Consider the following 26,666-nt stretch of genomic DNA (forward strand, 5'->3'; position numbering starts at 1 on the left):
AAGGGCTTCTTCTCCCCCTTCCCCACTTAACAGGCTTCCTTTATGCTAGTAAACCACGTCTTTTTTTTTTCTTACTGCCTCCTACCCACCTCCCCTTCCCCCACAAGGAAAATACTTTTAACCATGCTTAACAAGGAAGCTCTTGCTTTGATTTGGGGCAAAGAAACGTTGCTTAGGGCTAGACTGGGCAGCTTCCTTTCATCTATCTTGTCTTGATCCTGCTGTGGAGAGTGAATTGTGTAACAAGATGCTAGACCTCTCTGGTCCTGTATCTAATGATAATTGTGGTATTTGCTAAGTGCTTACAATGTCTGGCACTATACTAAACTCTGGGGTAAATACATTGTAATTGGGTTGGACACAGTCCCTACCCCATGTGGGGCTCACAGTCTTAATCCCCAATTTACAGATGAGGTAACTGTGGCACAGAGAAGTGAAGTGACTTGCCCAAGGTCACACAGCAGACAAATGGCAGAGGTGGGATTAGGACTCAGTTCCTTTTGACTTCCAGGCCCATATTGTATCCATTAGACCACCCTGTTACACAATAGCACGTGGAAAAATAAACTCAGTACGTAGGGTGGTGCCTGTATTTCTTTTTTTGTTTTTTCGTGGGCTTTTTTTTTTGGCAGAGGGGAGGGAGGTGTCACATGCAGTGCTTTTATGTGCAGTAATTGCAGATCGTGACCAAGATAGGAATTTTCAAAATTGAGTTGCATCCTGACTACCCACCTGGAGAATTTAGGTACCTTATGTAAAATGAGCCCATGTCTTCTAAAGGGATAAACTGAGGGCTGGATTCTCTGAGACCAGGGAAGATGAACCAGAGACAAATTCATCAATGGTATTTACTGAGTGCTTACTGTGGGCAGAGCACTGTATTAAGTGCTTGGGCAAGTACAATATAATAGAGTTGGTAGATGTGTTCCCTGCCCACAGTGAGCTTACAGTTTCGAGGGGGAGACAGACATTAATATAAAATGATGTATAATATGCAATTTATAAATATGTACATATTTGCTGTGGGGCAAATATCAAATGCCCCAAAGTCACAGATCCAAGGGCATGGATGATGGACCTGGGCAAAGAGGATTTAATTGCAGAAGGATTCTTGGAGGAGGTGGGGGTTGGAAGGTGGGGAGAGTGGTGGCCTGGATTAGATGAAGGGGGTTGAGGGGTAGTTCCAGCCCAGAGGAAGGATGTGGGAAAGGGGTTGGCAGTGAGATAGAAGACATGGGGGAGCACTGAGCAAGCTGGTGCTAGAGGAAGGATGTGTACGAGTAGTAGGAGATCCAGACTTCTGGGGATCAAAAGGCCATAATCTCCCAAGCACCATTTCCCCATTCCTTTTCCTACAAGAAGTGTATTGGTATCTGGGGAAAAATCCTCCCCTCCACCCCCAAAAAGCCTTGCTTTGCTCAGAAAAGTTGTAGGAATGAAGATGAATCACAGGAATGAATTTTCATTTCAGAAAAATTTGCATTTCATTTAGTAATCTACTTGTCCTGGGCAAGATGATGATGATTGTGGTATATAAGCACTTACTATGCACCAAGCACTGGGGTAGTTGCAACATAATCAGGTCAGACACCTTCCTTGCCCAAAATGGGGCTCAGGAGAGGGATAACAGGTATTCATTATCATACAGCTGAAGAAGTTGTGCCTCAGCTTTCTCAAGTGATTATCCAAGGTCACACAACAGACAAGAGGTTGAGCTGGGATTAGAACCCATGCCTGTGCTCTGTCCATTAGGGCCCCTCTGTTTCTCCTCTTAATACCTTTACTAAGTAGTTTCTGACCACTTAAATATCTCCTGCAATTGTGGAAGAAGAATAATATGCAATTACTTGAAATGGTGGCATTAGAGTACTATAAGCCTATTGAAATAACTGGTGTGTGGGAGAAAAAATGCATGTTGTATCATTGGAATGCACTTATTCTCATTTAAATCTGTACATATGTAGTTCATAAACTGATGGGTCCTTTTATACAAAGCCAGCAAATTATGGAAAAATGACAAGTGTCATTAACCTAATCTTGGTTCCAAATATTTGATCTGATGCATCTGGCCTAGTAGAGGCTCTGTGGTGATTTAATAAAAATACTAAGCACATTAAACAATAGTAATATCCTCTGGTGCCTTGTTTCAGATGGAGAAGATTTTTCTTGTAATCACATTTCATGACCGTCCCTTGCCTTGAGGGTGGAAGCAATATGATCTTTATACATGCTATATTTCCTTGCTTAGTTGTGATCTAATTTTTGTGAGAACAAGTTTGCTGGATTTTCTAATGAATCAAAAAAATTAAAGAAGTGTAAAAGTTAGCTGTTAATTCATAGTTCTTTTTTATGGTATTTGTGTCAGCACTGGACTACGTGCTGGGGCAGATACAAGCTAATCAGGTTGGACACAGTCCCTTTCCCACATGGGGGCTCATAGTCATGATCCATTTTACAGATGAGGGAACTGAGGCACAGAGAAGCAAAGTGACTTGCCTAAGGTCACAAAGCAGACAAGTGACCAAGCCCGAATTAGAACCCACATCCTTCTAACTCTCAGGCCCATTCTCTATACACTGGGCCACACTGCTTCTCTAAGCATAAACAAAGAGCTAGCCCTTCTCAATATATATATGTGTACGTACACATACATATGTGTGTTTGTATTTATATATGCACTCATTTTGCTCATAGGACTCTTTTTCTTTACAGATGAAAAGAGGGATGAAGATCTGTGTTCTGGAAGCCAGAGATCATTCAGCTACACATTTGAAAGTTCTGATGTTGAAATGACTATAACAGTAAGTGCCTTTATCTACTCTTTGCCTCAAGCCATGGATACTAATGTATGCCCTTAGAAAAAGCACATAATTTTACTATTTGTTGTGAAAGTGATCCTGCAAGCAGTGCTCTTATGTGGGGAAACTAAATATTGGTGTTCCTGGTTCATCAGTTCAGACCGCAAGCTGCAGGGATTTCTTTATAGGTATTTCAAAAACTGAATTTAGAATTTCTGATGGGTTCTGAATGCCAAAAAGTTTTTGAACTAGACTGTAAAAACAAACAAAAAAAGCAATAACTTTTTAATATAGTCCTGCTTGACAAATACCCCCATGTAAGCTAATGCTTTTGGCTAAGGCAATATGAAAATTTTGAAAACCCAGAGCAGGGACAAAAGCCCCAATTTGGCGCTTCAATTGTGGGAACCAGTTTTGTGCGTACTTTGTGTAGAGTATCCCTCCTTTTTCTTTCCCTGTTCCCCTCTGCCTTGCACATAGATTATTCAGGGTCGGAGAGAGAAGGTTCTGAGAGATGGGAACCAGTCTGGGACCCATTTCAGAAGTAAGAGAAGGAGATCTTCTCCTTGATTCCTTATTCTCTTCTTCAGTCTGTTGCTGAATCCTGTTGGGTTTTTCTCCACAGCGCTTTCCCAGATCCTCTCTGTCTTCTCCTTCCACCACCCTGGTCCAGGCTCTCATTACACCCTGTCTTGACAACTATATCAGTCTACTCATTGATTTCCATGCCTCCAGCCTCTCTACTTAATCTCTGCTGCTTTGCTCATCTTTCTAGAACATTGTTCTTCACATGTGGTTACCCAGTCATCTTTGCATCAAGCAGAAACTTCTGACCAATGGCTTTAAGGCACTCCATCATCTCTCTTCCTCCTATGTTTCCACTCTTTTTTTATTCCCCAGCTCAAACCCTCCAATCCTCTGAAACGAATCTGCTTGCTTTGTCTCACGCTTGACTATTTATGCCTCTGACCTGTCCCGTCCTGTTTCCTTCCTAGAATGCCCTCCTTGTTCAGCTCTACTAGACCCCAGATCTCCCCATCTTCAAAGACCATCTGAAATCCCACCTCTTCCAGGACATTTGCTCCAATTTTTTCCCCCTACTCCTTGGCTCACATTCTCCTCCTTACCTCAGCACTTTGGCACGTGCTGATTCACATACATTAGTATTTGAGCACTTGATTATTATTATAGAGAGGCGGTCCCTACCCACCAGTGGGCTCACAGTCTAGAAGATTGTGGTTATTATGATGATGAGCGGGCTCACAGTCAGGAAGATTATGATTATTATGATGATGATTTGCTTTGCACATAGTAAGCGCTTAATAAATGCTATTTATTTTATTTTGTTAGTATGTTTGGTTTTGTTCTCTGTCTCCCCCTTTTAGACTGTGAGCCCACTGTTGGGTAGGGACTGTCTCTATATGTTGCCAACTTGGACTTCCCAAGCGCTTAGTACAGTGCTCTGCACACAGTAAGAGCTCAATAAATATGATTGATGATGATGATGATATTGAGCACTTTGTGCAGAGCGCTGTACTAAGCACTTGAGGGAGTACAATACAACAGTAAACAAACACATTCCCTGACCACAATGAGGCTTGCTTACTTCCCATTTGTAAATAACTTTGATTCCCCTATTAGGTTGAATTGGGAATTGCATACTTTGCCAAATGCTTTCTGCATATCCCATTATTGTTGGTGTTGGGAAATCCATGCAATAAATTAACCAGATTAGACAGGGGTAGCACCTCCAGAGGGTAGGGCCTAAAAGTGGTGACCCAAACCCCAGGAAGAAGAGGAGCAGAGTACAGGGAACACAGAAAGGGAGAAAAGGAAATGAGGAAGGGAGGTAAGAGCAAAGGGGGAAAAGAGAGAAAGCTAGGATCACAAGTGAGGCCTTCGCTCCCTTTCTACTATCATTACCAGTGCCGCTGTCCTCTCTGATATGTGGCTGTTTGCCACATCCAAACTGGCCTTTCCAGTTCCACTGGAAACTGCCACCATAGTGATGATGGTGGCAGCAGCAGTGGCCATTGCCACCGCAGAAGGAGGGAGCAGTGTAAAAGCCACTGCTGCCGTCACCACTGCCACTGAAGATTTCTGTCCCTATCACCCTGATCTGGAACAGGGCCCTAACAAGCCCTGCTTTAGGCTTTCCAGATGGTGGGACTGAACCCCAAAAAGTGATTATGTCACCGAAGGTGGGACATCTGGTCACCGTACTGGGAGCTACCGCCCAATAGCAATGGAGGCTGTGGAAATTAGGAGGCCCAGGCAGGATCAGGAGTTGGTGCCACACTGACTACAATGGTTCCAAACTGGTGCTAGACTTGGAATCCACCCTAGCCATTCTCCCCTCAGCTCACTCTCTCTTACGGTCCTCCATTTCCACTGTAATGCTCTACTTGATGCTTCATTCGCATCAAGTAGAGCTAGCAGAGGAGGGAAAATAAACTTTCTTTCTGGTTTCATTTTAAATTCCAATCTTCCCTGAATACCCAGCAAAGGAAAGCAAGCAAACAAGCAAGCCCCTTTAACTTCATAAATTCATGAAAATCACTTGGCTGGAAGAACTGTTAAGCTACCAGTATAAAGATAGAAAATCTTGCTCATGAAAATACAGGAGTGTACGGAATTTGATTCATATGCATTGTGATATCTGGTCAACAGTATTTATCGAGCTTCCACTGTTCACAGAACACTCTACTAGGTGACTTAAGGCCCACTTTACCCATCTTCAAAGCCCTCCTAAAATCATATCCCTTCCAAGAAGACTTACCTGACTAACCTCTCTTCTCCCCACCCTAGTCTCCTTCCCTTCTGCATTGCCTATGCACTTGGGTCTGTATCTCTGATATTCACCTCAAACCTATGGCACTTATGTACATATGTCCTTATACCCTGCCCTTTCCTTATCTGTAATTTATTTTAATGTCTCCCCTACTAGACTGTAAGCTCCTTGAAGGGAAGGATCATGTCTACCAACTCTAGTGTACTACACTCTCCCAAGTACTTAACCATGTCCTGAGTACTGAACTAAGAACTTAAATACCATTGAGTGAAGAAAATTCAGAAGCGTTATAAAATGCCATCCTTGCCCTTAGAGTCGAACGTTAAATATATCACTGTCAAAATCAAATCTAGCTCATTCAACACAGCAAATAAAACAAAACTATCAAAAAAAAGTCTTCAAATGTATACTTTTTAATGTGATGACCTCTTTCTAAAATATTGAATTCTGTCCCCATGGAACTAGCTTATGAGTGTGTGGGGGTAGAATTTAGACTGCTAGCAGATCTTTATAATAGGAAGGCTGAATCAACACTGCCACACAAATTAGAAAAAAAAAATGGCAAAATGCTGTCACAGGGAAACCAAATAAAGGCTTGGCTAACACCCTGTTCAGTCTGAAAGGAAACTAACCATGTAAGCTATCCACAGTTAAAATTTTCATTCACATTTTGTTTGCTTTAGCACATTGCAGGGATGAGTTTGTGGTTTTGGTGTATAGATGAAGACTTCAAATAAATCCTAGCTGTGGGTTCTGTGCAGCAAAATCACTTGCAGTAATTTTCTGAGAAGAGAAAAATGTTCTCAATCATAGTGCATTCCAAATATGTTACTTCAGTTTCTGCTTATGATTCTGATATTCATGTTGTTAATTGCACATAAAGGCGTTGTCCATTCTGACAAACTAAAGAACTTGGCTGGAAAAAAAAATATTGGGAAAAGGATGGAGAAATCTGAAAAATGAGAAAATTATCTTGTTAACATTTTCCCATTTTTCAGATTTCAGGTGACCCTAGGTGGGAAAAATTCAAAATCTAAAGCTCCTCTCAGTTGGAAGAGCAGCATTTTCTTCATTAAAGAAAGTAAGCTAGCCTCTTCCATGCTGTGAATTGAAGCTTCAGGAAAAGAAAGCTAGATGTTTTAATTTGGCCAGCTCTCTGACTTATTACTGGACATGTCTATATTTCCTTGAAATTAAAAAAAAAAAGTAGAATTCTGGTATTTTTGATTATGGGATAGGTGAAAAGTACCCAATTGGTATGTATGCATGGGGCAAAATTGACATTTTTTTGAAGACAAATCTCCCAAATGATTTTTTTTAAATGGAAAAATAAACTTAAATGCTGTTTTGACTAGAAAAAAGACATTTTTGTTCAGTACTTGAGCAGTTTTTGAAAATCAAACCAATGTTCCAAAATTGGGATTATTATCGCTATGTTGATAATAGAACAGTGCTCTACACACAATAAGTGTTCAGTGAATACTAAATGCTTTTAGAGTACAATGCAATAGAGCAGGTAGGATCCCTGCCCTTAAGGAGTTTACAATCTGGGTGGGGGAGACAGACATTAAATTACTGATAGGGGAAGCAACATAAGTGCTGAGGAGATGGGGTAGTAAAGTGTTTGACGGGGAAAGACCCAAGTGCATAGATGATGTAAAAGGGAGGGCAAATATGGTGGGGCGATAAGAGGTTAGTCAGGGAAGGTTTCATGGAGGAAGCGTGATTTTAGGGGACTTCCACATCCAAGATGGTGCAGGTACATACCTAGATTATACTCCACAGCATTTTGGTATAAATGGTATGGAAATGACCATGTTGGAGTACTTTAACCCCTTTTCCTCTCATCCCCTGTTTTGACGATCAAGAAAAAAGAGGGAGATAAGCAAGCTTGGGGGGCATCATGATGTGCTTCTTGTATTTATCTTCTCGCATTTGATGTAAGCTCTTTGTCAGGCAGGGAATGGGTTACTTGGTTATTTTGTACTTGCCAACACATAGTACAGATCATCGCACTCAATGGGTGCTCATCCTATTTTTACTACTACTCAGTGATTTGGGCAGTCTTTTCAATCAATCAGTATTTTGAGTACTTACTATGTGCAGAACACTCTACTGAGCTCTTAGGAGAGTACAGCAGAATTAGTGGACATGTTCCCTGCCCATAACGAGCTCACAGTCTAGAGGGAATGTTGAAAATAAAACTAGTTTTGTTTTCAAAAGAAAGGGAGATTTGCAACTAGTTCTTTTTCTTGTTCTGGTTTATGTGGATTGGCTAAAGTTGTTTGAAGTCATGTAATAAAGATTTCTTTTTTGCCCCCCCACCCAGTGATCTGAGGATTTGCATGGTTGACATGTCATGCCTGTCTCAAATCTTCCCTTCTCATTTTGCAAAAGGAAAGGTAGCAAAACTTGATTGTTTTGTTTTTTATTCAAAATGAACATATTCTTTTGCACTGAGACTATCCAAAGATCATTTAAAAGGAGGCAAGATCAGATATTAAGTTCAAAGTAAAACATGCCTGACTAAACAGGCAGTAGGATCTTTTCAAGGGAGAAAAATGGTCTAATCCCTTTTGCTTTTTAGATAACTTTCCTTCCCAGTGGCACATCAGTCTTCCTTGGAAATGCTTCAGTGCTGAATGCCTCACATTCCATCTTTCCCCCACTCCAAAACTCTGGGCAGATGTAGGGATGCTCAGATAGGGGAACCAAAGAGAAAGCTCCATGAAACTCCTTCTCAATTGCAGCCACACCAGGGACTGAAGGACAGTTTGAGTTGATTCCAGAGAGGTGCAGTCTCAGGGTTCTTGAGGTGGCCTCCATGGTTTTTGTTTTTATTAATCAGTATTTGTTCAACGCTTATTATATGCCAGGCAATGTACTAAGCACTGGGGTAGAAATAAACTAATCAGGTTGGACGCAGTACATGTCCCACATGGTAAGATGAGGTAATTGAGGCACAGAGAAGTTAAGGAACAAGCCCAAGGTCATGCAACAGACAAGTGGTGGAGCTAGGATTAGAACCCAGGTCCTCTGACTCCCAGGCCTCTGGTCTTTCCACTAGGCCATGCTGCTTCTCACACTGCTATGGTGGGACTGATAGCTCATGACCTCAGAAATATTAGTTTGATATTCACCCTCTCTCCACCTCATTCAGGCAAGGACAGTTCTGGAATTTATTTTCTGTAAAAGAAGAAAGCCGATCTCCTACTCGCATTTACTAGCATACTATTGCTGGCAGAGAATGTTAGTTTCATTAACTGCATATATTTTAAATAATTTTTGACATCTGTTTTGGGAATGGGCACTTTTAGAGCTTTCATAGAGGAATGTGATTAAAACTGGTGTTCTGCACTTTGGACAAATATGAAAAAAACTCTTAATTGCATTTAGTCCGTAGGAACGTCTTGTCTGTGTTTCTCTGATCCTATAAAGGTTCCCAAACCTAGGCAAGTCAGAAGATGTGCTTCCATTGATGTGCTGGGAAATGAGTATCTAAACAGAACAGTTCTATTGAGGTGTTTACTACCCTTTGAACTAATGATTAGTTTCTCTACCAGTGTTTTTTTTTAATAACTTTTATATAAATCCACATATGCTTTTATTCTCTTGGAATTTTTCCCCTCAACTTACTGGGAGCCATTTTATAGTTACTGGTACTTCTTGCAGACTTCTTTTTGCTCTAATGGTTGCTCAGTAAGTGCGTGTTGGTGATGATCCTGAAATTTCAGTAACGTCATGCCTCCGCCACTAAGTGACATTCCAAATGTTTTGAACTGAAGTGGCTCTTCCATGAACCGGCTTAAAAAAATCAGAGGGCATTCAAGAAAAATGCATATATTATTGTCGTTGTTGTACTTCTCAAGCACTGGAGTAATTAGAAGTTAATCAGGCCAGACACAGTCCCTGTCCTACATGGGGATCACAGTCTGAGGAGAGGGAACAGGTATCCCCATTTTACAGATGAAACAGACACAGAGAAAGTAAAGTGACCTGCCCAAGGTCACACAGCAGGCAACTGGCACAGCCAGGATTAGAACCCAGGTTCTCTGACTCCCAGATCTGTGGGTTTTTTTCCCCACTACTCATTTACAAAAATAGAAGATGCAGTGAGATGACGTTCATCTTTGCCATTCTGTTATGGAATAAGAGTATTTTATCATTTCTTAATGCAGTTCTTTAGCGGACTGAGGTGAATAATGATGTATACTTTGCTCACTTAGAATCCAGCCAGGGACTGTTTCTATCAACTCATTTGTATTGTATTCTCCCAAGTGCTTAGTAGTCTGTCTGTCACTTGCATTTGAGTGCTTACTGTGTGCAGAGCAAGTGCTTGGGAGAGTACAATTTAACAATGAACAGACACAATCCCTGCCCACAACAAGCTTACAGTCTAGTGGGGGAAATGGACATTAATATAAATCAATAAATTACAGATATATACATAAGTGCTGTGGAGCTGGGAGGTGTGCCGCATACAGAATAAGTGCTCAAATACCATTATCAGTTTAGTGATAAGTCCCAATTCTGGGCTATTTGATTTTTAAAAGTTGCTGAAGTATTGATTAAAAATGTGATTTTTCTAGCCGAAACAACATGTAAGGTTATTCTTCCAGTCAGCTGCAAGCGAAGATGCTTGTTCTAACTGGAAGTGGCTTTTCCTCTTCAGTGAATTTAACTTAAGGTGAACAACCTTTTTCTTGTCTTCGTAAAGTACTTTGTATCAGGCAACCTCCATCCTAACACCTTTATACATCTTTGAATGCCTTTCTCCGTCAAGGTTGTCTTCAATCATTTTTATAAATTCATCTGTATCCTTTAAAACTGATGCGAGAATTCTGAAGCCCAAACTTTTAGATTTGTAGTAACAAAGAAATCTTTTCTCTTTTTAATGTGCCGGAGATGTTCTGCACGTAACCTCGACTGTCTTTGTGCTTACACACATGATGTGACCCAGTAACATGAAGCTGTAAATCAGAGGTGGGAAAAGTATGAGTTGGGGGGTCACATTCAGCCCATCAGCTGATTTGAATTAGGCCCACCACTCTGTCCAGGAAAAGGAAAAATCAAGCAGTAGAGGTTGTCCCTGGGGTGGTTGTAACACAATGCAGGCATCAAGCAATACCAGATGTATCCCCTGGTTTTCTGTATCATGAGGTGGCTATAACCTGAGGTATGTCTTTAGTTCTCTTTTAATGTGTGTAAATAGCTCTTATTGATCCAACCCAGTTACATAACTATTGGACATCACAATTAATTTGGAATAATCAGTCAGTGGTATTTGTTGAGTGCTTGCTGTATGCAGAGCACTGTACTAAGCACTGGGGAGAGTACAACACACTTATCAGTGACTGTTTCCTCAACTGTAAAATGGAGATTCAATCCCTGTTCTCCCTCCTACTTAAATTGAGTCCCATGTGGGACAGGGACTGTATCCAACCTAATTGTATCTACCCCAGCACTTAGACTAATTCTTGATGAATACCTTAATAATAGTTAGACACTCTCCTTGCCCACAAAGAGGTTAAAGTCTAGAGGGAGAAACAGACATCAATGTAAATAAATTATAGGTGTGTCTGAGGGTCTAGTGAATATCAAGTGCTTAATAAATTCCATAGCAATAGTCTGTATAATTTTCATTTGCTCTTTATCCACCTTTTGCTCCAATGTGTATGTTGAGCTCCCTTGATCATTAGGAAGTTGGGAGGAAGGAAAATTAAATAGCAGAAGGAAAGTACTTCCCTTTGATACCACTGGATGATTTCTGGATGTCTCATTGGATGCAAAAATTTACCTTTTATTCTGTATGAACTTCTGTCCAGCCTAATATGCATCTCTAAATTCAGCTTTTCATTTAAAATTAACTAAATGATTGGTCCATAAGTCATTTGTACTTTCCAAGCACTCAGTACAGTGTTCTGCATACAATAAGCTCAATAAATAAAATTGAATGAATTAATCCTTTCTGCACAAAAGTAGTGGGGTTTTTTATTGCAGTTGGGGCCTCTAGATTGAGAAATCAAAAGTGATATGAGTTCAACATTCTCATAGTTTAATTTCCAGTGCCAATATAAAATTTCTTAAAGCATCTAATAAAAGGGTCATGTTAACATGCTGGTTTATATCTGTCCATTCTACTTTATCTTATTTCGTTGCCCAGGATAAAGTGGAGAAATATTAGATTTTCATCTACATGGCACAGTATTACTTGACAAGTTAGCCCCTCAATCTTGTTGGTATCTGGTTTTTCATTATTCCACTACAATGATTCAATTATGGGATGAAACAAAGCTATCTTTCCAGCAAATATGATTGGGAGCTTGTGCCTCTTATAGGGGAAAAAACCTTTTTCATTGTTAGAAATATTCAGGAAATGTATTATAAAGCATTTGTTTATTAAAAGCATTAAAATGAAAACCCTATTAAGGGCACATCTTCAAGAGGCCTTCCCCGACTAAGCCCTCATTTCCTCTACTTCCACTCCAAACTGCATTGCCCTTGCACTTGGCTTTTTACTCTTTATTCACCCTACCCTCAGCCCCACAGCACTTACGTACATACCCATAATTTATATTAATGGTTGTCTCCCCCTCTAGTCTGCAAGCTCCTTCATTCATTCAGTCGTATTTATTGAGCGCTTACTGTGTGCAGAGCACTGTACTAAGTGCTTGGGAAGTACAGGTTGGCAACATATAGAGATGGTCTCTACCCAATGGTGGGCTCACAGTCTAGAAGCTCCTTATGGGAAGGGAACGTGTCCACCAACTCTGTTACATTGTACTCTCCTAAGTGCATCATGCAGTGCTGTGCATACAGTAAGCTCTCAAATGTTTGATTGTTCAGAAGATATTTGTTAAATAATAATGATGGTATGTGATTCATTGCACTTATTGAGCAGTTACTGTGTGCAGGGCACTGTACTAACCACTTGGGAGAGTTCAATACAACAAGACACATTCCCTGCCCCCCATGAGCTTACAGTCTACAGGGGGGAGACAGATATCAATACAAATAAATTACAGATATGTACATAAGTGCTGTGGGGCTGGGGTGGGGGGAGAGCAAAGGGAGCAAGTCAGGGCAATGCAGAAGGGAGTGGGAGATGAGGCAAAGGGGACGTAGTCTTGGAAGGCTTCTTGGAGGAGACGTGCCTTCAGTAAGACTTGGAAGTGGGGGAGAGTAATTGTCGGATTTGAGGCAGGGAGGGTGCTCAGGATGTGGGCTAGGTGTCGACGATGGGATAGGTGACATCGAGGCACAGTGAGAAGGTTTGTACTAGAGTAAAGTGTGGTTTTATGGGATCACTAAGGCAAACACCCCAATAATTGTTGGAGTTCTTGTCCAGTACACAGGACCACCCTGTGACTGCTGAGAGCCCAGTATGCTGGATCCCTGACCCGGAAGCACGTGTAACTCTTGCTCCCAGGGCCCCTATCCTAATTCCATTGCCATTCTCTGCAGTGGCCTCCTTCAGGCTGCATTGGTTTGATGCCCTGGATTTTTGCACCCCTGTCTCAGGTTCCTGGATCACAGATGCTGAAACACTTTTCCAGGAGGTGCTGTAGATAGAGGAAGAATCCTCCAGGCGATGCTACTCCAAAGTATCAAAGTGAATCTTTAGGGCTCCGTCATCCTGCTTCCCCAGGCAAGGGTGACTATCTAGGCTGGAAGTGGTTCCAGTGGGGTGTCTCTCAGAAGAATATATAGCCAGTAGCAACCCTCCCAGACTGCATGGTGATGGCTCCTTCTAGTAGATCTCTTCTAGCCAGTCCCAATCTGTTTGGGTTGACTTTGTTTCCTTCTGCCCATAAAGTTCTGTTTAGACCTTCTTTTTCTGGGACCACCACACCTTGTTTGGTCTCTGTACAGTGGCCAGAGTACAGTGGCCCTGACTCTTTCCCAAAGACCCTAGCAGTCATAATCGTGGTATTTAAGTGCTTACTCTGTGCCAAGCGCTATACTAAGCGCTGTGGTGGATATGAGCAAATCAGGTTGGACATGGTCCCTGTCCCACTTGGGGCTAAGTCTCAATCCCCATTTTACAGATGAGGTAACTGAGGCACAGTGAAGTGACTTGCCCATGGAATCGCAGCAGACACGTGGCAGAGCTGGGATTAGAACTCATGACTCCCAGGACCATACTCTATCCACTACAGCATACTGCTTCTCATGCTGCTAGCAGGAGGGTGGTATGTAAATTGGTAAGCACTTTGAAAACAGTAAGCACTCAATAAATTATGATTGATTGGAAAGCTAAGGTAAAATAAACACTGAAATGAAGGCTAAATTCAATCACTAAGTACCAACACCTCCCCCCCCCCACAAAAAAAACCCACCTTGTAAGACCTCCTGTTAAATGGTAGATATTAGGTTTAAGAATAGGAACAATAGCAACCTCCAAGCATAATGGAAGATGAATTTTGTTTCTAATCATCTGTGGCTAAGATATCCTAATGTCTTTAGACAGGTGTGGTAAATATGCCTGTACCCCCTTTCCTACTTTTACAATCTCTCTTTTCCGTAACACAGTGTTTTCTTTACATCTGTCCTTACCTTAGGTCCTTTCAATCAGTCATATTTATAATAATAATAATTATGGTATTAAGCTCTTACTCTTTGCCAGACACTGTACTAAGCACTGCGGTGGATATAATCAAATTGGGTTAGACACGGTCAATCAATCAATCAATCGTATTTAATGAGCACTTACTGTGTGCAGAGCACTGTACTAAGCGCTTGGGAAGTACAAGTTGGCAACATATAGAGACAGTCCCTACCCAACAGTGGGCTCACAGTCTAGAAGACTGTAGGGCCCTGTCCTACCTGGGGCTCACAGCCTTAATCCCCATTTTACAGCTGAGGTAACCGAGGCACAGAGAAGTGAAGTGACTTGCCCAAGTCCCACAGCAGAAAAGTGGCAGAGTTGAGATTAAAACCCCGGTCTTTCTGACTCCTAGGCCCATGCTCTATCCACTAGTCCATGCTGCTTCTCTACTGAGCATTGTACTAATCACTTGAGAGAATACAAAATAAGAGTTGGTAGACATGTTCCCTGCCCAAAAGGAGCTTGCAGTCTAGAGAAGACTAGTTCAATGTGTTAATAGTTGTTCATAGTCTTAGCCTGAGCTAGATGTTGATTTCATTCAATTTTTTCCTATACTGATCAGCATTAGTTTCAGAAATTAGAGTGGTATTTCATTTTTATTGCAAAGTAGGAAAAAAATGAACAAATTATTCAGAAGTTGAAGCTCATGTTTTTGCATGTGGAAGAGCAAATTCCAGCATTTTTATTCCTGTCAGGTATTGTCTTTGTTTATAGAAACAGTGGGATTTTTAAATATAAAAACAGCACAGAATCAGAATGGGTAAATATTCAAATACAGAGATTTATCTTTTTCTTTATACATTTCAGATGAGGTTCTCCTCCGCCCCTGGAAGAAAAATATCCCAAGTTACGGAACGCATTTCAAACCTCATAAGATATATTCTTGAGTATAGAGGCAATTTTAGTCGGAGAGCATTTTTCATATAAAATTGATTCCAGTTTCAGTGCAGTGTTAAACCTATGTTCTCACAGATATTAAGGTCCCTTTGATTTTTTGATCTTTTCTTTTGAAATACCTTTACACCTTAAAACACAAAATGTAGCTTAAACTAGTGAAAGTTTGTTACCCTTTGCAATTGAAGAAATTCAGTTGGGATGTCAGTCAGTCGTATTTATTGAGTGTGTACTGTGTGCTGAGCACTGTACTAAGCACTTGGAAAAATACAATTATAACAGACACAGTCACTGCCCACAAAATGAGCTTACAGTCTAGAGGGGACTATCCAGAGGGAGGGGTTAGGCAAGAAGAAGGTTTGTAATGGATCTACCATTTTCTTTTCTTTTCCAAATATAGAAATATATTGTACTGATTTGGTCCTCCATAAGCAGTATGAGATGCAGATTCTTTTGTGAGGGTTTTTTTGCTGAGAGCATTCTATTGCCCTGTGAACAAAGCAAACAAAAAAAACCCACACGTGTTGGTTTTTATGACTAAATGCTGAAACTATATGGGGTAGAGGTTTTAATGAAAGATGACTTAAGGAAGAAAGATAAGCACCACTGGGAATAACAGTCAACTGAATATTGAGAATAAATAATATGTGGCAGATCATTTTAGCTAGAATGGAGTAATTATGCAAACAGAGGGCTATATCTGTGCTTTCTTATAGGAAAGACCAATTCCTAAATCTCTCCCAAAAAAGTTCTTTCCTTTCCTAAGTTCCAGCAGCCTTTTTATCTAAACTATGCACCCTGAAAGATTATTTTAATCAGTTGATGTGCACTTCTCATAATTTTGCCGGGAATGCTAATTCTGAGTGGGAGCTCTTTAGTAGTGAAAATGTGTTCCCGGTGAGAGTAATAAACACATTTCACATATGCCCACTACAAACTCCACACTATGAACTGAAAAGTTGTTCTCCTAGACAGCTGGTTCTGAGCAAATGTTTTAAGATGCTGACTGATAGATTTATTGCTCTATTTATTTTACTTGTACATATTTACTATTCTATTTATTTTATTAATGTTGTGTATATAGCTATAATTCTATTTATTCTGATGGTATTGACACCTGTCTACTTGCTTTGTTTTGTTGTTTGTCTCCCCCTTCTAGACTGTGAGCCCGTTGTTGGGTAGGGACCATCTCTATATGTTGCCAACTTGTACTTCCCAAGCGCTTAGTACAGTGCTCTGCACACAGTAAGCGCTCAATAAATACAATTGAATGAATGAACTGTGAGGAAGATAGACAGCTCAATGACTGGTAGACCTAACTGACAAAGCACTTTGCCCGCCTTTGACCTTTACTTATATCTTAATACCCAATATATTGTCATGTGTGCCTCTGTTTAAAGGTTTGGTTATGTGTATATTCTGTCTGAATTAGGTGACTCTCCATTGTGAGTCAAAACTTCTCAAGCATGGCCTAGTTGAAAGATCATGGGTCTGGGACAAGAGACTTCAAGAGAAGAGGGGAAGCAGGGGATTGCTGAGAGAGGGGGGACCAACCACACCAGCAAACTCTCACAGGCAGCAGGGATGCCCTGCACTGATTGTCAGCCTCCCTGTCTGGACTGTAAGCTCATTGTGGGCAGGCAAAGTGTCTCCCAAGCACTTAATATAGTGCTTTGCACACAGTAAGTGCTCAATAAATAAGATTTATTGAACCATCCTCATCACAGCCAGGTGGGAAGGCATTGGCCTTTATCTGCAGTTGGTTGTCCCTGCCTCCCAAGGTTGGGAAGGTGCCGCAGAAGACCTGATTGCACTAGAGGAGCACTGGCTCTAGACAACAGGGGGAAAGCATGGGACAAGTGGGATCACATCTGGGAACCAACATGCCAGAGCATCGCACACTCCCCAGATGGGTTTGAATCTCACAGTCCATGTGAGTCCACAGTCCATGCCAGACTTGCTGCCTGGCTCAGGACTCCTCTCTTCCTCCCTCCCTTGCCCTCCCCTTTTTTTTCCCCCCCTCCTTTCTTCTCTCTGCTCTTCCCCACCATCACCCAGGCAATGGAAGCCTTATCAGAGGAGCCTGGGAAGCATTTGGCAACTTTCAGGGGAGGAAGTTCTTGGGAGAATCAACCATGAAGCAAAATGAGGAGAGGGAAGAGATATACAGTGCAATAGAGTGATGTCATAAACAGTGTCTATATACAGCATGACATAAAGGCTGTAGGACTGAAGGATGGGTGAATAAAGGGTGTGAATCCAAATGCAAGGGGCAACCTAAGGAAATGAGGTTGGTTAGGGAAGGCCTCTTGGAGGAGATGTGGAGGAGCAGCATGGACTAGTGGATAGAGCACGGGCCTGGGAGTCAGAAGTTCTAATCCCGGCTCCGCCACTTGTCTGCTGTGTGACCTAGGGTGAGTCACTTAATTTCTCTGTGCCTCACTTCCCTCATCTGCAAAATGGGGGTTAAGACTGGGATTGTGTCCAGCCCAATTATCTTTGTATCTACCCCTGTGCTTAGAACAGTGCCTGGCACATAGTAAGTGCTTAACAAGTACCATAATAATTATTATTATTATTACTATTATGGCATTTGGTGATGCCAGGTGGGGCGCGGAGGGAGTCCCACAAAATGTAGCAGTCCCAGTCCCAAAGGACAGTTAATCCATTCCTGCCGGTTGTACTAGAGAGGGCTTTCTGGCATGCACCCGGGTTTTTCCTACATGGATTGGACCCTATTAGGCTTTATGCAGTGTGGACTTGACTCAGGGAAACACTGCTATTTTAAGTACAATATTGGGAGCTCACTTCACCAATCTAAGCCTGGAGCATTTTTCAAAGAGAACTGTCTCTCTCCCTGGAATTCTTTTTGAAAGCCATGGACTCAAGCTGAGGTGACAGCAAGGTCCCACAGCCCCTGTTTAAAATAGGATCAAAACAGCATGCCAGAGGAGTAACTTTTTGAGAGAGACAGAGGGAAAGAGACAAAAAAGATAGAATTCAGGTGAAAGTAAAAAAAAAAAATAGCTTGATTGGTAAGTGGGCTTTGTAGGGTGGGAGGGCAATGTGACTGCTAAATTTGGAAGACATGATGTTCATCATTCACTCTCTGCTTCATTTCCTCTAACTGTTGCTACTCATAGACCCACCAGAAAGCCCCAGAACATTATAATATTTCTTCCTAAACCCCCTCAATGCCCTGCAACAGTTGGCTGGAGGCAGGGCACCTCTGGTTTGGCTACCATGTTGGTGAGAAGTGGCATGGCTTTGAGGAGAGCACAGGACTGGGAGTCAGGAGACCTGGGTTCCAATCTGGCCTTGCTATTAGCCTGCTGTATGACAGTGGGCAAATCAGTTACTATCTCTGGACCTCACTTTCCTCATCTGTAAAATGGCAATTGTAAGCTCCTCTGCTCAATTGTAAACTCCTTGAGGACAAGGATCGTGTCTATCTCCTTTCTTGTACTCTCCAAGCGCTTAGTACAGTGCTCTGCACACAATAAGCAATCAATAGGTACCATTTTTTAATTGATTTTTTTTTCAGTATTGGTTATACACTTACTATGTCCCAGGCACTGTATCCAGTGCTGGGGTAGGGAAAAGCCAATCAGGTTGGACATAGGCCACGTCCCACATGGGGCTCAAAGTCTTAATCCCTATTTTAGAGATGAGGTGACTGAGGCACCAAGGAGTTGTGACTTGCTCAAGGTCACATGATTGACAAGTGGCAGAGTCAGAATTAGAACCCAAGTCCTTCTGACGCCGAGGCCTGTGCTCTATCCACTAAACCACGCTACTTCTCATTGATTGACATATCTGCTCTTCCCCTCTAAGCTGTGAGCCCCTTGAGGGACTGGGACTGTGTCCAACCTGATTGTCTTGTTTCTACCCCAACACTTAGCACATTGCTTGGCACATAGATTGTGAGCTCCCTGAGAGACAGGGACCATATCTAATACCCACCTATGTATTCTTTTCCAGTCCTCAGTGCAGTGTTCCATGCAGAGTTAGTGTTTAATATGATTACTACTATGTAGTTTGTGCTTAAAAAATACGACGGTTATCATTACTGGGTGACTGGCATTGCCCAGGGAGGGCTGGAGCACAGGCCTGATTTTTTTTCCTCCTTCCTCACCCCAAATCGGCCTTCGTATCTTTCCACGTCCTACTCAGAGCCGTGCCGGGCTTAATGCAGTACCCAGTGGTGCTGTGGGCACACTGCCGAGATGGAGAAAGGGCCTGCCTTGTCATCCCACAACCACCACACCAGGATTAGTGATTATACAGATATGACATTCCAGATCGCTTTGGTTTACTCTGGGAGAAAAAGAAATAGAGCTGGGAAGAGAGATTAGATGCTATCGGTAATGAAGTCCCACCCATTCTTGTAAATGTGACCGAAAAGACCGACAGGAGACCAACACTCTATTCCACGTTGTGTGTATCTCTAAAGATGCTTCCTTGCTGAACTAACAGATTTGTCTCACTCAGGGCCTGTGTCTCGTGGCATTCCAATTTGCACTTAGCCTCCACTCGAGGAGAGCAAATGCTCTCCCAATTGCTGCCTGTCTGGATGAAGTAGCCAACAGCCTGCTGTTACACGGGTTAAGATGGTACTTCACTAGGTCTTTCAATCACTTATTCTGCACTCCTGGCTTTCATTAACCCCCTTTCATTGCATCATTCAGAAGGTCCTTGGGTATTCATTCAATCATTTATTGAGCACTTTGTGCAGAGCACTGTACTAAGCGCTTGGAAAGTACACTTCAGCAATAGAGACAATTGCTGCCCACACCGGCTTGGGTAGTAGGGTACCTGCTACTAGCCATTCTCCTCACATGTCCTACCTAGTAACATCCATTGTTGGGTTGGGACCGTCTCTATATGTTGCCACCTTGTACTTCCCAAGTGCTTAGTACAGTGCTCTGCACACAGTAAGTGTTCAATAAATATGATTGAATGAATGAATGAATAATGCTGTGTTGGTGTGAGTTTTGTCTTAATACAGATGAGCTGATGGCATTTCAGCACCCCTTTATTGGTATCCTTGTCCTGATGTTTGAGGCTGTTATAGGTTTGTAGTTGTTTCTGGGGAAAACTACTTAAACCTAGACATGTTGTCTGTAGAACGTCCATAATGAAAATTGGACCCAATTCCAGCTTTTCTAGACCTTCATCTTATCAAGGTTGATGCCCTTTTGTCACCAAATTGCCAATTTCTAAAAGTCATACTGGCTTTTTCCATTCTGTTTTTGACTTTTGTTAATCATTTATTGAGTGCTTACTGTATGCAGAACACTGTACTAAGAGCTTGGGAGAGTACAATATAACAATAAGCAGACACATTCCCTGCCCACAACGAGCTTACAGTCTAGAGGAGCTTACAGATATGTATGTAAGTGCTATGGGGCTGGGGGGATGAGTAAATGGAGCATCTGTGCCTCATTGAAGAGTATAATTATGCCTAGGTAGCAAAATTTGGTGATAGCATTAGGTTCAATCAGTAAGGTTGATTGAATTCCCAATTTGCAGATGAGGGAACGGAGGCACAGAGGAATGAAGTGACTTGTCCAAGGTCACATGGCAGGAATGTGGCGGAGCCAGGATTAGATCCTGATCCTCTGACTCCAAGATCTGTGCTTTTTCCAATAGACCACCCTGCTACTTAGTATTTGTCTGGGTAGACTGTAAACTCTAGATTGTAAGCTCATTGTGGGCAAGGGTTGTCTGTTACATGGTACTCTCCCAAGTGCTTAGTGCAGTGCTCTGCACATAGTAAGGGCTCAATAAATGCAGTTGATGGAGTGGTAGACTTTATGGTCTATCTGAACTTTCCAGGCATCCATAGTCCTGCTCTTCCTGTCTTTATTCAGATCCATTTATTTCAGTGAGATTTTTGCTTCTGCAGAAGAAAGTAGTTGAGACTATATAATGGGTGAAATTATTTGAAAAAGCAACAGATTCCTCGCACAGTCATATCACAGATTAAAATATAAAATGAGTAATTTGGAACTGAGCTAGATGTAAGCATTCATTAATACTAGTGGCTGGGACTGCGTGACTGGTAGATGCCTGAATTCATTAGAATTTAAACTGTCAACATCTCCTTTTTTAATTGAAATATTACTGAAGGGGCTTCTGCTTCTGCTTATAAATTACAAGCATTTCATTCTACTAGGAGAGAAACACTCAGGGGAACTGGAAAATATTAATTGTTATGTTTTGTAAAAAGACAGCAAATTTAAAGATTTTTTAAAAACTGTCATCTAAATACAAAGCCATCTGCCGCCTCATTTAAAAGTGAATGACAGGTAAGCTTCTCAGTATATCAAAGGGAAAACGGCATTTGAAACCACACAAGGTTGAGAGGAGCAGTTTTACTTCGAAGAACTTTGGCTTTTAATGGAAGCTAGAAGTAGTCCTGTAAATTCCAAGAATAATTCGTGTTTGTTTTTTAGCTCGGTGCCATTAGGCATTTTTTATGCCATATTTCAAGATTAGGTCTTTTCAGCTCTCTCCATTAGACATGTTTACTAAATTGCTTAAATGCTTCAGTCGTTTCTCAATTCAGCAAAGAAACAAGGGACACAGACCACCCAGTGTAAGAAGTATTGAGGGGCATCAGCACTGAGAAAAGCCAAACACAGGATAAGTAACACTTTGTTCAGACTTTTCTTCTCTATCCCTCCCACTTGGTCTGTTTATCTCTCCCTTCTCTTCCTGCTTCAATCCTCCTTTTTTTCCCCTAAACAACTCTGTTCTCACCTTTCCTCCTCATTCACAACATTGTTCTGTCCCAGAGGGAAAACTGGCTAAAAGACAGGCAACAAAAGGTAGGGAGGGATAAACAACCACTCAAGAAGTGTAAATAGGGGGGTCCACAGGAATCAGTGTTAGGACTGGTTTGGTTTAACAGCTTCCTAAATGATCTAGGTGAGGGAGTGTGTTTTGACAGACCACCAAGTTTGAAGATGAAACTAAACTCTTCCAGGTGGTGAAATCAGTCCCAGACCCCCTGCTTTAGAAGTATTTGATTGCTTACTCTGTGCACAGCAGGATACTAAACGCTTGGGAGAGTACAACTGAGGCAGAAGACATGAGTGAGAAGTAGCATGGCGTAGTGGGTAGAGCACAGGCCTGGGAGTCAGAAGGTCATGGGTTCTAATCCTGGATCTGCCACTTGTCTGCCGTGTGGCCTTGGGCAAGTCACTTCACTTCTCTGAGCCTGTTACCTCATCTGCAAAATGGGGATTGAGACTGAGCCCTAAGTGGGACAGGGACTGTGTCCAGCCTGATTGGCTTGTATCTAAGCTTAGTGCTTCGTACAGTGCCTGGCACAAAGTAAGCACTTAAAAACCAATATTGTTATTACGATCCCTCCCTCAGGAAGTTTGCAATCTAGCAGGGTAGACAGATACACTAATTTAAAGGTGAAGAGGAAGTATTTAAGTAGTAGAGCATGTAAGTTGATTTGTACAAAACGTGGGAAGCAACATGGATATACAGGCAACATTTTTTTTTCCTTTTTCCAATAGTTATCCATTCCTTTCTACATAAAACAAAAACTCCTGACCTTTGATTTTTAAGGTCAGTTTGGTATGCTGCCTGGGTCATGTTTCTAAAACATTTTAGAATGTATCCTTTTTTTAAAAAAAAAAAAAACTTTAACTCCTGCTTCTACCTAGTGTACATTTGCTAATTTGTGTTTGCCTGCCTCCCCCATTAGATTTAAAGCTTCTTGAGGGCAGGATCCATGTTTTTTGTTTTTTGGTTTTTTTTTTTTTACTTCTGTTGTAGGATCCCCAAGCATAGGCACTCAGTAATGCTGAAGTTGATGATGAGTGCTTAGTACACTGCTCTGCACTGCACACAGAAAGCACCCAATGAATACCACTGATTGATGATGAAGATGCAGGGGTGTTCCTATGGGGCAGAATGACCTCACCCATTTCACCAGGATCTCTGGTTTACTTGAAGAAAAAGTCCCTCTGCCCAGCCAGGAGATTGTGGACTTTGGGCAGAGTGGAGCTGTTTCACTTACAGTCCTGTTTTGCCCACCCTGAAGACCACCATGCTAAGTGGCTTCTAGGATAGGCAAAACATGACTGCAGGAAATGTCAAGCAATCCCAGTGAAATAAGAAGTCATGTCAACAGCTGATTAAACCAGTCACCAAATAATGCTACTGCATGCCAATTATTAGGTCAAGCAGCATTTGGTAGGCTGGGGTGATTTCACTCGTGATGCTTGGATATATCAATATTTAACTGTTCAATATCAGATTTGAGTAAGGTGATTAGATTTTCCTCAGTCTGAGGCAGGCAGGGGAAGGCCACCAGTGAGTAGGGGCAGAGAAAGGAAAGTAGAAAATAAAGGGAAAGGAGAGAAACCATATTAACAAACTGAACATTAAAAAAATAATTAGTGCATAAGGTTTCTTCCACTGCAGTAATTGTTGAAATAGATGGGATGGAGTAGTTCTTGACTTCCTCCAAGGAGTATTCATTTGCTTGCTTAATTAATGCCAATTAAATGCACACCTTTCATAAGGAAAAAGGAAATTCAGAGCAAAATCTGGGTTACTTGCTATATTGCGTCTAATAATAAAATAAAACTTCCATTTGTAATTTTAAAATCTATTTTAATTTAGTAAAGCTTTTGAAAATAGGAAAAAGAATATCCCTAGAGAAATTGTAATGAAGCTTTTAAAGTTGTGTGTAGGTTGCTTATTCTGTCTGTGAGTAAAGCACATTAATATTTCCTTCTTGCTGTCTTAAGAAAATTTTTTTCTTACTCCTATCCCCAGTGGAGCACATATGACTAATAATGCATTCACAGTGGTCATCCTTAAGTGGATACACAATTTAGAAAACGTTGTTGTATACAATTTTTACACATGTACACTCATTTTAATTCTGGGTGAGTTTTCTACACAACAGTACTAGTATTATACCCACTGGACTCCAGCACTTGGGCATGAGCTTCTTTAGCCTCCCTTCCATCAGTCAGTCAATGTTATTTATTGAGCACTTACTGTGTGCATAGCACTGTACTAAACACCTAGGAGAGTACAATAAAACAGAGTAGACACATTCCCTGTCCACAACAAGCCCTTCCCTAGCCCTGGCTCTGGGCTAGGGAGCAAGCTCTTCCAACCATTGATAATATTTACTGAGTGCCTTCTGTGCAGAACACTGTACAAAGACTTGGGAGAGTACAATAGATGCAGGACACACAATTCTTGCCCCCAGGCATCGACAATCAAAGGGAGACCGATCCATAAAATTTTATAAATGAGGAAGATGTGTTTAAATCACAGAGGATGCTAGTCAATGGTCTTTAGACTTATTAAAATCACATCTACTCCAGGAAGCCTTCCCTGACTGAGTTTTCATTCCCTCCACCCTATTTTCCCTCCCTACTGTGTTACATATGCACTTAATTCCACCCCGCACAGCACTTATGTACACATTCTTCTACTCTGATGCTTTCCCTACTTATAAGTTATTTTAGTGTCTGTCTCCTCGGCTAGACTGTAAACTCCTTGAGAGCAAGGATCATTTCTACTTTAGTGTACTTTTCCAAGCACTCAGTACAGAGCTCTGCACAGAGTAAATACTCAATGATTGAGCAACATACACAGAAGTGAAGTAATAATAATTGTGGCATTTATTAATTGCTTACTATGTTCCAGGCACCGTACTAAACGCTGGGGTGGATACAAGCAAATGGGGTTGGACACAGTCCCTATCCCATGTGGGGCTCACAGTCTCAACCCCCATTTTACAGATGAGGTGACTGAGGCACAGAGAAGTGAAGTGATTTGCCCAAGGTCACACAGCAGACAAGTGGCAGAGCTGGGATTAAAACCCATGGCCTCATGGCTCCCAGGCCTGCATTTTATTCATTCATTCATTCATGGGAGGACATGTACTGAACAGTGTTTTAGAAAAGTGATCCAGGTGGGAAAAGGGAGAAGCTGGGCAGGGAGCTCAGGGAGGAGATGGATGCAGTAATCTAGCTGGGATGTGATAAGTTCCTGGACCAGGGTAATAGTGGTTTCGATGGAGAGGGAAGAGCATATCTGGGAAATATTGAGGAGAGGGGTTGGGGAGAAACCAAAAGGATTTAGCAATGCTGACTGTGATAATTGAAAGAACAAGCTGTTGAGGATAGTGCCAAGGGTGCAAGCAAGATGAGGACAGTGTCGATTTTGATGGAAAAGTTAAGTGGAGGAGAGATTCTCACCTTCTCTGAGCTCCAGATAAGGGTTGGGGGCACCTTGATAATGTCTCGCACTACCATGGTTGCCAAGCTATCATTATAGCCCTGGCAAGGAGCCTTTTTTTCATTCTTTCTTGGCAACTAACCATATTGCTTTTCTCACTCCTTAGCTCAGGCTTCAGTCTGAGGGCAGGGAAGGAGGGAAAATAGAACAGGTGGACGGGTGAGGGACTTCCACCCGTAGAAGTCATGCCTCTTGGGTGCCTCTCCCTATCCAAACACCCCAAAATGAAAAGTTGGCCCCCATGTCTTTCTGTTGTGCTTTCGCCTCTGTGGGATTTCAAGGATTGGGCCAAGAGATTCAAGTGTTTTAAGGGTATGATTTTCATTGAGTGCTGTTGACTGACTTAAAAGGATAAAAATCAGGATGCCTTGCTTTCTGATTGTTCCCCATAATAATCGTGGTAAATTTATTGAAGGCAGGTCACAGGGCCATGATGTGCCATGTTTGCACTCAGACACTGTTCCTACCTAACACTACCTGCTGTTCTTGTTTTTCCATTGAGGAAGTCTCAGGTACCAAGAGAAACAGTGTGAAAAGAGCATGGGCCTGAGAGTCTGAGAGCTTTTGTGGCATAGTGGATAGAACACGGGCCTGGGAGTCAGAAGGTCATGGGTTCTAATACCAGTTCCACCACTTGTCTGCTGTGTCCCTGGGCAAGTCACTTCACTTCTTTATGCCTCAGTTCCCTCATTGGTAAAATAGGGATTGAGACTGAGTCCCATATGGGACAGGGATTGTGTCCAACCCAATTTGCTTGTATCCACCCCAGTGCTTAGTACAGTGTCTGGTACATAGTAAGCACTTAAATACCATTATGTTTATTATTAAGTATTAATCCCAGCTCTGCCACTTGCCTGCTGTGTGACCTTGGGCAAGTCAATTAACTTCTCTTTGCCTCAAGTTTCCTCATCTGTAAAATGGATATTCAGGACCTTTTCTCCCTCCTTCTTAGACTCTGAGTCCCATGTGGGATAGGGACTACATCTGACCTGATTAACTTGTATCTACCCCAGCATTTAGTATAATATGTAGCACATAGTAAGTGCTTAACCAATAGCACAATTATTATTATTACCAAGGAGAAAAGTTCTGGTGAGAGCAGCATTCATTCATTCATTCAGTCGTATTTATTGAGCGCTTACTGTGTGCAGAGCACTGCACTAAGCTCTTGGGAAGTACAAGGTGGCAACATATAGAGACGGTCCCTACCCAACAGCGGGCTCACAGTCTAGAAGGGAGAAACAGACAACAAAACAAAACATATTAACAAAGTAAAATAAGTAGAATA

At 41.8% G+C, this 26,666-nt stretch overlaps 1 protein-coding gene across 5 annotated transcripts in view; it reads left to right on the forward strand.

The window, feature by feature from the left end:
* Positions 1-26,666, forward strand: part of PALM2AKAP2 (PALM2 and AKAP2 fusion) — a 467,268-nt gene that overhangs the window by 324,295 nt on the left and 116,307 nt on the right. For all 5 annotated transcript variants that reach the window (XM_038770160.1, XM_038770164.1, XM_038770162.1 and 2 more), the window contains one exon: positions 2,713-2,801. In XM_038770160.1, coding sequence (XP_038626088.1) covers positions 2,713-2,801 — 89 coding nt within the window. The remainder of the gene's footprint in view (positions 1-2,712; positions 2,802-26,666) is intronic.

The sequence above is a fragment of the Tachyglossus aculeatus genome, chromosome X3, assembly GCF_015852505.1.
Source record: "Tachyglossus aculeatus isolate mTacAcu1 chromosome X3, mTacAcu1.pri, whole genome shotgun sequence".
Lineage (NCBI taxonomy): Eukaryota > Metazoa > Chordata > Mammalia > Monotremata > Tachyglossidae > Tachyglossus > Tachyglossus aculeatus.